The 16,210-nt window shown below is 33.0% G+C and overlaps 2 protein-coding genes across 2 annotated transcripts in view; both read left to right on the forward strand.

Annotated features, from left to right (window-relative positions):
- Positions 1 to 2,800: 2,800 nt before the first annotated feature.
- Positions 2,801 to 9,026, forward strand: LOC132734025 (uncharacterized; the record flags this gene model as incomplete). The annotated part of the gene is made up of 2 exons (XM_060720726.1): positions 2,801 to 3,099; positions 6,423 to 9,026. Coding segments are annotated over 2 exons (997 nt in total), but the record flags the coding sequence as incomplete, so codon positions are not given.
- A 5,585-nt stretch (positions 9,027 to 14,611) lies between these two features.
- LOC132734022 (uncharacterized) overlaps positions 14,612 to 16,210 on the forward strand; it is a 29,181-nt gene continuing 27,582 nt past the window's right edge. The window contains exon 1 of the mRNA XM_060720724.1: positions 14,612 to 14,683. The gene's annotated coding sequence lies outside the window, so the exon portion shown is untranslated. The remainder of the gene's footprint in view (positions 14,684 to 16,210) is intronic.

Raw genomic sequence — 16,210 nt, forward strand, 5'->3', positions numbered from 1 at the left:
TGTAACATTACTGTTACTGTTAAAAATTGAAACCAATTAATGGAAAAATGGGGCAAACTTATTATTTTTCAGTTATATTGGTCTTCTTAAATGAACATGTTTTTTTTTTATATTTTATGTCATTTTCAAGAGCAGCTCACAACAATCTGTAGAAACACCGAATTCTTGATTTTTATAGTTCATATTTGTTACATGTAATGACTTCTGACAAATATTTCAGACAAACCAAACAACATGATACTACTAATGTGTCTCCTGCAGAATCAGGACTGAAGAGTTACATAAATCAGAAGTATTTATAATTATCCATATTATAACAAGACTTTGGCATGAACGTCCGTTTACTGCTACACTATTGGTTAAGTATGTGACCGACACGGATCATATGGCCACTTTCCAGCTTTACTGGTGGAGGAAGACCTCAAGTGCCCCTCTTTACATTATTTCGGGCACAAACAGGCATAGAACCGTTAATGCTATTGACATCAATACAATCAGACAAGCTTGTAAGAATATGAATTTACTATCAAAAGACATCAGAAGGACAGCATGCTGGACTATTCTCGGTGATTGATAGTAAACAAAACCCTGAATAATATATAATTTTCCAAATTCAAAAAGGTCCATCATTCTGTCAAAATCTGTGTTATATTATGGTCGTTTGAAAAATGCCTCCTACTATGCTATCAAATGATAGTGTGTGAAGTTAACCTATTCCCTAGTTCACAAAACTTCAAATAAACTTAACGGAAGTGTAATGGCGACGCTACCAAATAGTGAAGTTAATACTATTTTATTAGATATAGATCTAGCTGTATACTCTTTAATTAAAAACAAAATTGACAATGAAATGTAAACCAAGAAGACATTTTGTTCATTTAAAAGTCTTCACATTTTTATACATCACATATATAGCACTTTGTCAAACATATAACACAATAATTAATAAGATACATACTTTGTGTATCCTTTTAATATTGGAACACCGACATATTAAGTGTGATCATTTTCAATCAGTATTTAACCAGGCCAGTCTGTAAATTGTACAGTCTGATCAGGCACTGTACGAAACAGTAGTCACTATTACTATTTTGTTAAGTAAATCCTTTAACACAAATGGAGACTGTGATAATTTCCAACAACAACTTAATTATGCCCATTATGCCTCTGAAATTCTTTTATTCTTATTTCTCAAAAGCTTTTTTGTGCACTTATAAATTCAAGTTTCCAAAAAGATAAGATACCAATCGAATTATCATTTTGCTGTTACTTTTTGAGTACAGTAACAGAGATTTAATTGTATTTTGTATGAAAATCAAAATACTACTTTATTTACATTTGCTAACTTTTGACAAGTAATTTCTCATTTAACACTACTTTCTATAAGTAGCAAGCATCTTACATTCTTAAAAACAATTAAATTGTTATAAAGCTCATACCTGCCTTTTTAAAGAAGCAAACATTTGTTTGTTTCTGAGGCATAATGTGCCTTTATTACTGGCTTTCTATGTTATAGCCATTTATATATTGTCTCCTTAGTGCATTAATGGGTTAATTCCTTGTTTGAAACAATACTTGCTAACCCGTAAGGTTAATAACTGTACATTTGTATTATTTTGTATCAACAATATATGTATGTTTTACAAAAGTTTGTTACATTTTCGTACGGCTAATAAAAAAAAATTCCAAATTTAAAAGACACTTGCTCTTGTAACTGACAATAAGTACTTTTTCGAAGTTTAAAAAAAAAACATATTGTCATTTTAGAAATCTTTAAAATATAAAAATGTTTTTTACATACAGGGTAATAAGTAGCTAAAGAGACTTCAGCGAACAGGTTTTATAGTACTGCTAGACCTGTTCGCTAAAGCCAATCCCGTATCGAAAGTCAACCAGAACTGTGACATATTTATGTCATGCTGTAATTCAATTAATTAGCATTATCTGGACAAAACTATTTTAATACATATAATAATATATATACATTGTACACTTTAGTCTATACCTTTGATCAAAGAAGATTAAATTGATGACTGTTCGCTAAAGCCAATCCCGTATCGAAAGTCAACCAGAACTGTGACATATTTATGTCATGCTGTAATTCAATTAATTAGCATTATCTGGACAAAACTATTTTAATACATATAATAATAATATATACATTGTACACTTTAGTCTATACCTTTGATCAAAGAAGATTAAATTGATGACTTGCGAGAATTTAGTTTCGGATGCCTTTGCATGACCTGTGACCCAAATGCTATTTCTAATTGAAAACATGGCTTTGCAATTATGAATAACGGTGTATTTATTCAATAAAAAACGTTGTACCAGAGTGAAGATTCATAAATGATTTATTTGGTATTTATTTAAAATCGTACAGATATAAAATACTTAATAACTTAACTAAGTGATTGATCACCATCATGAGACAATGTGCAGAGGACAATAATTGGGTTGCTACTCTCAAGGTCAAGGTCACACTTAAAGGTCAAGTGTTTAAAGTATACATTTTGTGCTGCTTAAAAATTCAATTTAGTTTAACATAGGTAAAAATTTTGCATACTTCATCATAGTACTTCATACTTACATAATGACATTCTAAGTGGTTGAAGCTACAAATGTTCACAGATTTGTTACATGCAACATTTTCACAGGTACAAATATTCATGGAAATGTATCCACCGTGAAAAACAATAACTTAAAAAAAGCAAAATAATTTCTAGTAATACAGTAGATTGTGCACGTTTGCTATTGATTTTAATGATGTTTATGTTCTTGGAATCTTCTTTCCTTTCAGAATAGGCAGAATAGTATGTATGGATTATTTGCTGTACATATTTTGTGATATTGAGAAAATAATTGATATTGAGATAATAATTGTTAATTTAATTTCAGAACAGCACGAAGAGTGTCTTCTTTCATTGTTTCAAAACAAGGATTATAATGAATATAACGTTCAAGTTATTCTTGCTGCTCATTTGTTTGGACCATTGGCTGGTGGTTACAAGATTGGAAACAAAGGTTTCCCAAAAGATGCAAGAAGATGTCCAAACTGTGGCAAAGATATTAGTGGAAAACTTAAAAATATATCACTTGGTAATTAACCATTTACATGTATATTCTTAGTTTGATGAAATTAGTGTTAATTATTGTCTTAGAATTATATTTCTTGCTAAAGTGTAATATGCTATGTATTAGATCAAGATCTGTAGCATAAGTTGCATTTAGACTAAATCAAAGTAATCATTCTTTAAAAGAAACAATGTAGACTCTTCCTGGCGTAGTACTACATATAAGTAGATCAGCAATTTTTTTTCTTTTTGTTTTTATACTTAACAGGCCTTTTCCCAGTGTCTCCATTCTCAATGGCAATTATACTTAGGTTTACCCTTTCTATAAAAAATATGTCCCAATTAAAACTAAAATTGCAAACAAATTATTTGTTATTTCCTTTGTTCACATATTTAAAACAATTCATCAAATGTTCAATTTGATTCGATTTCAGGCAGCCCGATTGGATTATTTTCAATTAAATAAATTATCTGATTACTTTTTTTGGCCGGGTTGCACTGGTGCAAATCCGGGTTATAGTATGGTGAATGTCAGGCGGCGGGCGGGCAGGCGGGCGGGCGAGCGGGAAAATATTTTCGTAACAGTTTTCTCAGCAACTACTTATCACAGCCTCTTGATATTTGGCATACAGCATTGACACATGGTCCCATACCGTGGGATTCGATTTCAGGTCTGTCGCTCATCCACTTCCTGTTTATCCACTTAGTTAAATTAGTTAGATTTTTCGACATTAATGGTCAATGGTAGGAAATTTTCGTAACAGTTTTCTCAGCAACTACTTATCACAGCCTCTTGATATTTGGCATACAGCATTGACACATGGTCCCATACCGTGGGATTCGATTTCAGGTCTGTCGCTCATCCACTTCCTGTTTATCAACTTAGTTAAATTAGTTAGATTTTTCGACATTAATGGTCAATGGTAGGAAATTTTCGTAACAGTTTTCTCAGCAACTACTTATCACAGTCTCTTGATATTTGGCATACAACATTGACACATGGTCCCATACTGTGGGATTCGATTTCAGGTCTGTCGCTCATCCACTTCCTGTTTATCCACTTAGTTAAATTAGTTAGATTTTTCGACATTAATGGTCAAAGTAGGAAATTTTTGTAACAGTTTTCTCAGCAACTACTTATCACAGCCTCTTGATATTTGGCATGCAGCATTGACACATGGTCCCATACTGTGGGATTCGATTTCAAGTCTGCAGCTCATCCACTTCCTGTTCACATTAATGGTCACTGGTAGGAAGTTTTCGTAACATTTTTCTCAGAAACTACTGATCAATGCCTCTTGATATTTGGCATACAGCATTGACACATGGTCCCATACTGTGGGATCCGATTTTAGGTGTGTAGCTAATCCACTTGCTGTTTACCTACTGAATTAAATTTTCGACATTAATGGGTCAATGGAAATTTTTTTTCGTAACATCACAGCCTCATGATATTTGGTGTACAAATGTAACCCGGCCTTTTCTGTCTTTGACCCATTTTTTGTCTTTTGTTTGCAATCCTTTAAAGGGACTCCACTGAGGTTTTTTTGTCATGATGGGACTGAAAATATTTATTCCAGATAAACGTACCATTTGATGAAGGTTTAGACCACTAATCTTTGTGCAAAATTTCAGATCATTTGCGCACTGCGTTTTTCCACAATAATTATTCAAATTGTAAAAAAATGACGTAAAATGAAAAGGGTTTGAATGCTTTTCACTCCAATTGGGCTAAGAAAAGCATAAAAGTACAATTTTTTAATTTATTTCAAAGTATATTTCTTAACTATCTTTTGCATACCGTATATTTCTGTTTAAAGTGCCCCAGCTCATTTATGTTAGAAAGTCAAATGTTATGTTTTTAGGCTTTTAAACCCTTTAAAGTGAGTGGCACTTAACTTAGTTTTTTTGTTTTGTTTTTTGCATTTCTTTAGTTGTATCACATTATTTCAACTTATTTGACTTTTTATTATTAGAAGTGTTTATTAATCCCATTCCACAAAGCCAGGTTGGAATTATAGGAATGGCCTCCACCTGTCAGTCTGTCTGTTTGTTTGCCCGTCCTTCCATCTATCTGTCCCTCTGTCCATCTATAATACTTTTGTGTCCACTCCATAACTTTTAAACCGCTAAAAAACTTTTGAAATAACTTGGCACAAGAAGGCACAAGTGATCTCCATTATGAGATGATGTGAAGAGCGCAATATTTGGGTTGCTACCCCAAAGATCAAGGTCACAATTTAAGGTCAAGTGATAAAACGTCTTCATTTCGTGTCTGCTCCATAACATTTAAACTGCTGCAATATTTTAAGATAACTTGGCACATATGATCACCATTATGACACCATATGCAGAGCACAACAATGAAGTCACTACCCTCAAGATCAGGGTCAAACTTAAAGGTCCAATTTTAAAACATCTATTTTTCATGCCGGCTCTATAACTTATTTATAATTCAAAGGTTTTAAATGTACTTGGCACAAATGATCCCCACCATGACACAGTCTGCAGAACACAACATACATCCAGGTTGCTACCCCAAAGTTACATCTAGGTTGCTACCCCTATGGTCAAGGTTGCATGTTCTCCATAACTTTATGACCTTTTGGCAGCCCTTTTTGGAAGATTTTGAATAACTTGGCACTTAACAAATAATCACCATCATGAGACTGTGCTTATGATATGCATGGCACAACATCAAGGTCATGGTTGGTTAAAGGTCAAGAAATACTCATTCATATCTGCTGCGAAAGGGGATTTAGCTGTCCTTCAGACTGCCTTGTGAAAATCATTTTTGATTAACTTTAAATTTGAATAAAACAAATTTGTTGTCTCACGTACGGATTGCTGTTTTATTTATTGTTTTAATGGCGGGTATATAGATTCTTTGTGGACTCCATATACTCATCAGGTCAACCTCACCCTTTATTTTCGCTTTGCATATTCAATCAGGGAGCTACATACTAGACATATCCAAGTCTGAAAACAATAAATGTTAATGTTTGATATGCATGTATCTTTAATTAATAAATTAGCTTTAATTAAAAATTAAAATTGGAAGCGTTAAAAATTATTTTCACCGATTGAACGGCTATACAGAAGATATCATACATGTAGGAATATACCTTAAATATGATCAGTATGTCCCTTTATTGTAAAGTTTTAACAAGTTTTATCAAATATTGCTAAATTCAACCACTTTTGCTGTGAATAACTTCACAATCAACAGGGATTGCCGTGTGAGTTTTGTTAGTAAATTAAACTTCATACAATCTCAAAGTTTTTATGCATGTCCCTTCAGCGTTGATTTACCAAAGTAAATTTACCTATATATTTGTATACCATCAGGTCATGGAGATGTGTGGCATGGACATGCAGATATACTTGTGAAAGGAAGTGTAGTCAAGGTAGTATCTGAAGAGGATGATTCCGATGAAGAGGATGGAAGTTCTGAACAATTGCAAAAGAAAATGAGAACTGAAAGTATTGAAGATGATGAAAGTTCAGAGTCAGGTGAAGATTATGACAGCAGTGTTGAAAAAGGAGAGAAAATGAATGCAATAAGTGATCATGCATTGTCACAGACATTGGCGCAAACAATAGTTAATGCATTTGCAGAAGTGAGCAATAATCAAAAGTTGTTCAGTTCCTTTATACCGTCTTTTATTGCAACTTCTAAAGTTATAAGAATAACTATGTACAACTGTAAATTGGATAGTCTGATAATGACAGATTATTTGGATATCTTCAAAGTGATCGGGCCCAAACGCGTCTTAAATTTATCAACTATCATTAGTATCTGGTTTGCCTTGAATTTTGAAAATTATTTTGATAAAACTAATGACCTCTATCCTAAATTTGAAGAGGGACACATAAAGTCAAATTTTAAAGAACATGCTTGTGAAATGTTTGAGATATATAAAGAAAAGTGTACCAAACCTATGTCACAGGCAGAAATGAATGAAATTGTTGAAAAATTTAGATTGAAAAAACAAGGTATTTCATTTTTCTTTGATGTATTAGATAAAGCATTTTCACAGATTTGAAATATGGTAGACGGCTTAACTAATATTATCAGACCTTTTTTTTTAGCTTGACTATTCAAAGAACAAGGAGAGCTGTATTGTACTAACCCAGGCCTCGGCTTCTGTTAAGATTTTGCATGCAAGTTGGTATCTCAAAAATTACTGAAGGGAATCGATGGAAACTTCACACATTTATTTGAGAGCATATTAGGTCAGTGTTTAAGACCAATAGCTCTTATGTGGATTTTGACAAAATTATGTCCCTTTTTAAACATAAACTATAGTCGCACGCATCTTAACTATGATGATTTTTACTATAGCTTGCCATAATAATAAAAATATATGTATGGATTGTACTCATATTTTAACAAAACTCTTAAGTCAGTTATTACCTTGATTTTGATGGTCAAAATATTGTATTTTCACTCGATTCCACCTCAACCCCCATTATGATTGACTATTACTTTGTAATACATGAAATGATTGTCTTTATACTTGGACAAAAAATCTATCTTAAATTTTGTAAATTAGTTAAGTTCATGCAATGTTGCTGTATAAAGCTACATGTAGATGTACACTACATACATATATATAGTAAGATATGTGAAGATTATAAAGTTTTGGCATAATTGTGGCTGCACATACTCTTAAAGAATTTTTTTAAGTGAAAGTAAACTGACTTTTTAGCTTCTACATTTGTTCGTTAACACTCTAGCGGTCACTAGGTCACACCACCCAAATATGGAAAAACCATGGTAACAGTAGTTGACACATTTTTTACTCAATTGTCATCAAACTTGGTCAGGATGCTTGTCTAGGTAATTGCTTGGATGAGTTCGAACACGGGTCATCAAATGATTCAAATATCCTGGAAATTGGTCTGAAAGTTTGTTTTTGATGATTTCTAGGTCAAGTTTGAATATGGGTCAACTAGGGTCAAAAAAAGTTACACAACCCAAATATGGAAAAACCTTGTTAACAATCTAGTGGTCACATTTTTGACTCAGTCATAGTCAAACTTAGTCAGGATGATTTTCTAAGTAATTGCTCGGATGAGTCTGAATATGGGTCATACTGGATGAAAAACTAGGTCACAGGAGCTAAAAATAGAAAAAATTTGTTAACACTCTAGTGGCTACTGTTTTGATCCATATATCCTGGAAATTGGTCTGAAATTTTGTGTTGATGATTTTTAAGCCAGGTTCAAATATGGGTCACCTGGGGTCAAACACTAGGTCACACCGCCCAAATATGGAAAAACCTTGTCAGCACTCTAGTGGTCACATTTTTGACTCAATTGTCATCAGACTTGGTCAGGATGCTTGTCTAGGTAAAACTGAGTAATTGCAGTGTCAAGGTCAAAATAAAATTAAACTCAAGGTCAATTTAGTATTCTTTTTAATGTTTTAATGTCTTCTCCAAAAGATGGTTGTGCGAAGTATGAATACAATCAATTCATATGAATACAATCAATTCTTTACTTTAAAAGTAATAGTCAATATGGCAAAAAAGTAAACCCTGTGAAATACAATAATTTGACCTTCAAGGTCAATGCCATTGATGAGTTATTAATTTAATTGAATGTACCTAAAGGCATTGACCTTAAGGTAGATGAATGACTTTTTGCTGAATTATGGAGTCACAGCTTTGGGCTTTGGACCACATGTACAGTTTTAGATGTTAAAATGATGAACTTTGATATCAGCTGACCTAGATTTTGACCAAGTGGCCTACTTTCTTAGCTATGAACTTTGAATCATGTGCAAAGTTTTAAATGTAAAATTGAACTTTGATATCAGCTGACCTTAATTTTGACCTAGTGACATACTTTGGCTTTTTAGCTCACCTGAGCTAGCTCAGGGTGAGCTTTAAGGATCGTTAAATGTCCGTAGTCTCTCGTCCGTCCACATTTATTCATTAACATTCTAGTGGTCACATTTTTGCCAAAATACAACCAAAATAGATATATTTACCAGGAAAATAAGAATTGATTACATTAAAATTAAAATAAAATCACTGACCTATTTTGTTGTTGTTTTTTTAGCTCAGCTGAGCACAAAGTGCTCAAGGGTGAGTTTCTGTGATCGCTGCGTTTATCGTGCATCAGTGCCGCTGTGCGTACTTCAAAAATGGTGTCAAACTCTTAAAACAACAACTCCTCATACACCAATAGGCCAATATTATTTAAACTAAGCAGGAATGTTCCTTGCATGAGAAATACCCAATATTAGTACTCCCAATGTTTACTCTTTTAGCAAATTTCTTAGCCAAGTATGGCTCCGTGAAAATCCTAAACGGCTTGCTGTGCATTGTGTCTTGTAGTTACCCACAACAAAACACAAAATATATAACAGAGAAAATTTGTTCCATACAAGTTAGAGATTTGTAGAGCAATATATTTTGTGTCCCAAACTGATATAACTCAGATTTTCTACTATACAGAATGAAATTTATGCCTGAAAACTCTGGTCAAACTTGTAAATCAGTGTCCTTATCGATTTATTCCAAGAAATGATATATAAATAGAAGAAAAAACTGTCAACGAAATATTTCTAAAATAAAACCATGCAAATAAACTTCAAGCATAATACATTATACATGTGAGAATGCTATTTAGAATTGCTTCGTGTTATCATAGTGGGCATATAGACAATCATAAGTCGTACCATCTTATTTTCTACAAAACTTCTACAAATAAAAACTAAAAACACTCGAATGCAATATGCGAGAACGCTTGTATTTAGGGACAGTACACAAGATGACATAATAAACGTGCAAATACATGTATAGCATGAGGCAATAAATATTGTAATTGGTTAATAAATTTTATCTCTGCCATATAAATGTTTTGCAAATCGTGGTCGACTCGTCCAGGAAAAACCAAAAAACCCTTTTAAAGTTTTTGAATTGATTTCAGTGTTATTTAAGGGAAAATATTTTTGGAAACCTGTGCCCATTTGCCATCACAGGAAAGTGACTGTCAAATACCACCGAATGTTGGGCCTCATCCTTGCAAAACATTTAACATTTATACAAAACGATGTAAAATGTCTACACTATGTTTCCGTTAAAAATTAAACAATACATTTTATTTAGGCAAAGCTTGTACGCTTTTAAAAATTGTACTTTTCACAAAATAATTTTGGCATTGAATTTGCATGTGTGAGTGTCCCTAAGAGTTGCTCGCTAGAAACTGATTTCCGAATATGAAAACCCCGATTAAATACAGCTCGAATCATTCGAGCGAACAATGAATGTACCACGGATTTATATTACAAATAATAATAATATTAATCCGTGAATGTACATAAACCGGTTTTGTATTAAAAACGCTAGTACAAAGGTACTCATCTATACGTTGTAACGATGAGTACCAAATAATAAAAAGTTTGTATTTTTATTTCTCTTGGATATGTCTCATTAAAAATATTTTTGGTTAAAATCATCAGCAATTAATAGTGTACTTTTTATATTTTTGTTATTTACAAGAGGCCAGAGCACATTGTTTTTATTTTAATTTAAATGTCACTTAAGCACTACAGTGTTTAGTTGTCCTTTTCTATTTCACACTAAATTCCATTTTCAACTTGTTTGCTTCTTACAATTGTAGATCTATAGAATTTCTAAAAGTATTGTATGTAATCCGCTGGTTTATTACATCCCTAATCGCCTGTCCAAAAATCAGCACAGGTGAAGCAGAATCTATTTAAGAATAGCGAAGGTTAACTCATATCGAGACCTAGAAAATATGTAAACAAACCACAAGAATCGGAAAGTAGAACTGATATTATAACTTCCTTCAATAAAGATTACCATGAAAGACTACATGGTGGTAAAGTGTTGAAAAACTCTCTTGTTACATGCATTTTCAAAAATAGATATTTATTCCCTGCGGTCTGGAGGGGTATTGGTACGCGTTTAATTTTTGAGGCATGGAGGAGCACGTGACCTGTTTTTGGTACATGGACAGATCATGTGATCTGTAAACCGTATATGATTGGTTAATTGACCTTTTCGAAAACCCAGCTAAATACCGTTTGCCGGTACGTTACGGATTTACCTGTAAGTCCGAATTATACCTAATTGAGAACAAAAATCTATTACGTGATATTTCTAATTTTCTATAATTATTTTACCGTTTAAGGTGGAAAATTTGAATGGTGTGTTTGAAAATTATCAATGTTTTTTTAATATCTATCTCAAATTTTACAAACAATAAATTGTTTATACTGAAAATCTACAAAATTAAAATATTCGTAGTGGCATCTGCCATTATAAATAGAGATATTTTCTGCGTAAACTTTTGTGTTTACTTTATTTATTTTTTGCTAGGAATTATTCATAAAATGGTAGGCCTATTTAATCATTTTCATAAAAGGAAATAATTGTTTTAAAATTATGTTCGACCTTCTCCGGTCTTCAACGGTCACATGCAGTTTCCAAAGACCTTCTTCTATATTGTTCGATTATTGTCAAATATATTCCTGTTACAAACGTTTATTTATCCCCCCCCCCCAAATAATGTTGAAAATAGTTAAATGAAATATCTTTATATCATTAAAATGTTCACCGCAGGAAACCATTTTACTTGTACTAACCATTGTACTGTATCTAATTTATTGATATCTGCTGAATATTCAGCTAAACCCGCGGTATGAGTCATGAAAATAGTTCTTCTTTTATTAATGCGCGAGTTATTCTAGAGTCACGAAAAACTTTTGATTTGTTAATAATAATGTTTTGTATAATGCAGAAATATTTATTTCCTACTAATAATTTCTTGGAACACAGAGCTTACACTTTTATTATAGTATTAGTTGCTGTCAGCGGTAAATCGTTTCGGCAGTAATTTGCATATTTAGCAATAATACTACGGGACTACAACGTTTTTATCAATCATATACGTTCACATTTTAACTTGGATAACTTAATTTGAAATTGAAAAGGCTAAATATGGAAGATATTAAGATATCCCGACAAAGTATGGGAGTTTTAAAGGATCAAATTCATGTACTATTTCTTGGGCTGTTAATCGGTTGAGGACACCTTGCGCGATTGTAGCCGACGAAATCCCATGTGTAGATGACTTAGCTCTGAACGCGCCTGAGGGCGCGTCCGTCGCAAAAATTGATTTGTGCTTCGGATATTCAACTAATAGAGGACGATTTTCAATGCTGATTGACTGTTCACATCATTTGGCGGCGTCTTTGATGTGCATCATCAACATTTAACTTGTATTATAGTTGTATGATGTGGATTAACATATTTGCAATTTTGTTACTAAACTTTGCTCCATTTAACGACACAATTTTTTTATTTTATGTCGTCTGCTACTACATTTAGTTACTAAGTCTTGTTTACCTCTACTTCGTTTGTCTATGCGTGAAATTAGTCACGACTCAGTTAGTTTCATCACACAAAGTCTCCATTCTCTTAACAAGAAAGAATGCGGAAGATAAAGAGTTTATGTACAGTATCTGTCCAATTTCAAATGTTTTTTTCTTAAATAGGACACACTAAAATATAAAACTAAAATTGGGTTGAATTTCAAAGTAAGATGAGCATTTATTATATTGTCATGGAAATGCCACAGTAACATTTGCGGTGCGCTTGCTTGCATATAATGGCATTATAACGACTGGCGTGTGCGCGAATGCGTGCGTGTGTGTGTGTGCGCGCGCGTGTGTCAGTTTAAGATTATATATAGTGAACTTATTTTTTATATGACAAACCACATGTCAAATAACTAAAAAAAGGTAAACATGTAATCGAAAGAGCATCGAAACACGAAGCTATCTGATTTGTACGAGGGGACATAGCCCCCAAGTATTAATCAGATTGCCAAGTGTTTTGGTGTTCTTTCTCTTTTGTATCATAGTCAAACATAAAAACACGTTCCCTGTTGTCACAATATTAGTTCTGGCTTCCATAACTTTATATGTCGCTTTTATTTTGACGTTGTGCGAACAGGTCTAACAGTACTATAAAACCTGTTCGCTGAAGTCTCTTTAGCTATCACAATATGAAACCCCAGAAAAATGTAAGGTTCCAATGAAGAAGCTGGCTTTCCCTTTCTCTGCCGTCACAATAAGTAACCCCAGCAAAATGAGCCAATCAATGGGCATTCTCTGGAGTGCGGGTAACTAATACCTGCACTCCAGTTAACGCACTGTGCATGATACGATTTAACCCTGACACATTTTCAACAGAAAGGTCCCCAAAATATGATACAATATATTCTAATATATTTAGTATGACTTCAGTTAAGAATTAAATTAAAATAATCTAAAGCATAAACCAAAGCCCACCGTACTATCAAATGGGTAGACAACCGTTCAACGCATCGACAGTCGTACTAGTATTGACGGACAGTAAGTATTGGGTAAGTATTTATCTATTTTTAACATATCCCAACTGTGTTCAAGTTAATCAATGTTATGGATTCATAGTCGACATCTAAAAGAGCCTGTTTACAAAATGTCCCTGTGAGTTAATTTTGATTGAAAATAACTACAATTAATGATGAGATGCGGCATATATTTTTTGTTAATAAAAGTCACATAAATTTACGGTTTCTTATAAAAATAAATCATTTATTTTAAGATACGATTAGTAAACGTCAACACTTTGTCATTAAATATTCCAAACCATACATTCAACAATGCTTTTCTTTTAAAGACATATGATGGGGTATTAAATTTTGAATGTCTTCAAAATTCAAGTAACATCATCAACCGTTTGCTAACATCGACTTGCACAATGAATAAGGCTGTTAACTGTTCAACGAAACATTTTTAGGGCGTTTTGTGCAAAGAGTTAAACCTTTTTTGTTCACTTCAATATACATAAATTCATTTTTTTATTTGATTGCAAAGACATGTGTTTAAAAACAATAATAAAATATTAATGTACTGTAAACAAGTTTTAACCTCGTTGAAGGTAAAATGTGTCATTTTCAGTTGCTTCTATTGTCTATTTTCTATAGTTTCATTGAAGCTGGGTACTCAGACCGATGTGTGCACGTCAATTTTGTGTGACTTTTAAAGGTACTTATTATTATATTTCAGTCAGTTGTCAGATGTCAGTTTTTTTAGTAAATAGTTCTATTTTACATAAATATTCGTCTACAATAAATTACGAATCATTGTTGTTAGGCGACCAGGAATATTTATTAACCAAAAGTAATAAATTTGAAGCTTTTTTTTGTGAAAATTCAAATTCATCTAATTAACCCTTAACCTGCTGAACGATGGACTTTGTTCAATAAAGACAAAGAAATTATTGACAAGCATTAAACAGTTTATTTTTTAACAAATGTATTAACCTTCTTTTCACATACAAGTAACCTTGTGAACGTTTTATAAGGATTATTAGAAATTATAGCTGGGATAAAGAAAAATCACATTTAATTGTGAAACTGATCGAGTTAAACGTAAAACATTTAGGACAATAGCAAGTACATCAGTTAAAATACCTTTTGAACTCTATCTGGCAAGAGGCCAAATGGAAATTCCCATAACATTACGACTCGGATTGGGCAAGTCACTTTTACATCTGTGTGCTATGGAAAATTAAAATGGAGAGGTATATTAACTTTTTTTTACATGAAATAATTGAATAATCGAGTATGTTTCATGTATCTTGTGTTTTTGTACGTTAATTATCGCATGGTGCTGTGATTTTTCTATGATGTTTCTCAACAACATGCTTTATTGACAACGAGGTGATTCTTAACGCACAGTGCGATATCTCAGATACCGCACCCTTCTGTAGAAAAAGTGTGCGTTATTTCATATAAAGCACAGTTATGTTAGTACACTTAATTTATATATTAATAACTGTAACTGAGGGTCACTGGACTGTACCAACATTTAGGCTGAAAAAGAGGAAGTAGAAAAAAAGAGGAATTTATTCAGATTTGGGATAGGTAATGGGGTACTGGGGATAGTGCTTGCAGTGAAGAAAGAAATTTGTCTGGTGCATTATAAACCTTTTAATCCTTTTTCCTGAACGTAATTTGGTGCTTGTAGGCACTCCTCTATAAATCTTTCATGAGAAGGAAGTCCTTGAGAAATATGACAATAATCGTTTTTATTGAAATACATTTAAAATCCATCTCTTGGCAAGTCAGTTAAAATGCTGATCAGAAGGCGGTTAACGTAATACTAGCCCGTCACAAAGATGATGGTATTGGTAGTTTCCACTAGCAAGCCACATTGAATTTACCAAAGCACATGTCAGTCACCGCATCGTTCTTTGACATTTTCATCATCGTGCCACCGTCTTCCGTTGGTCATGCGCAATGGTACATTTTTATCAACACTGTATGCCTTCACATTTTTTAACCCCGCACCCTTTCGTTTTGCATATCTTTTAGATCTTAGTAAAAAATAAAAAAACAAAAGGCAATCGCTCAAAAATTAAAAATAAAAAGTTGTCACCCATATGAAGTTTCAAGATGATACATGTATATTAAATACTGCAAAAGAAAAATTGCCACTATATATTAAGCATATATAAGCATATATTAAATAGTCTCTTATCAATATACAGTATAATGACATAACTGGAAAATTTAATGCGAAGATAACAGGTTTTATTTTTTATAGCTCAAATAAAACACTAAGTATTCTAAACTTGATTTCACTATCTGACGTATCAGAATCTGACATCTTTCTGTATGTGTACTGGTTTTACTGACCGCAAAGCGATGGTACGATGGCACAATGGTGAAAACGCGATGGCACGATGGTGAAAACGCGATGGCACGATGGTGAAAATGGATAAAAGAATATTAAAACGTTAAAAACAGGGGCTGGAAATGTTCGATGTAGGCTACATGGCTGCACTGAACTGCTCTGGGGTAGGGAGTAGGGCTACTGCAGGGGGTAGGTGGTTCCAGTGGTATACCGTCATAGGAAAGAATGAAAATTTATAATAGTCTTAGGTTGCTGTGAATAAACTATAACATAAGGGCTGGCCATGGCGTGATGTTCGGGACAGGTGTGTCAAATATTCTTCTATGGGGATAGCAACCAGAACATGGGGGGACCTTATAGAAAAGGAATAACCTAGCATTTATACTTCTGAGTTCCAGTTTTCTAAGCTTAA

The sequence above is a fragment of the Ruditapes philippinarum genome, unplaced genomic scaffold, assembly GCF_026571515.1.
Source record: "Ruditapes philippinarum isolate M1 unplaced genomic scaffold, ASM2657151v2 ctg2241_1_1_1_1, whole genome shotgun sequence".
NCBI classification, from domain to species: Eukaryota; Metazoa; Mollusca; class Bivalvia; order Venerida; family Veneridae; genus Ruditapes; species Ruditapes philippinarum.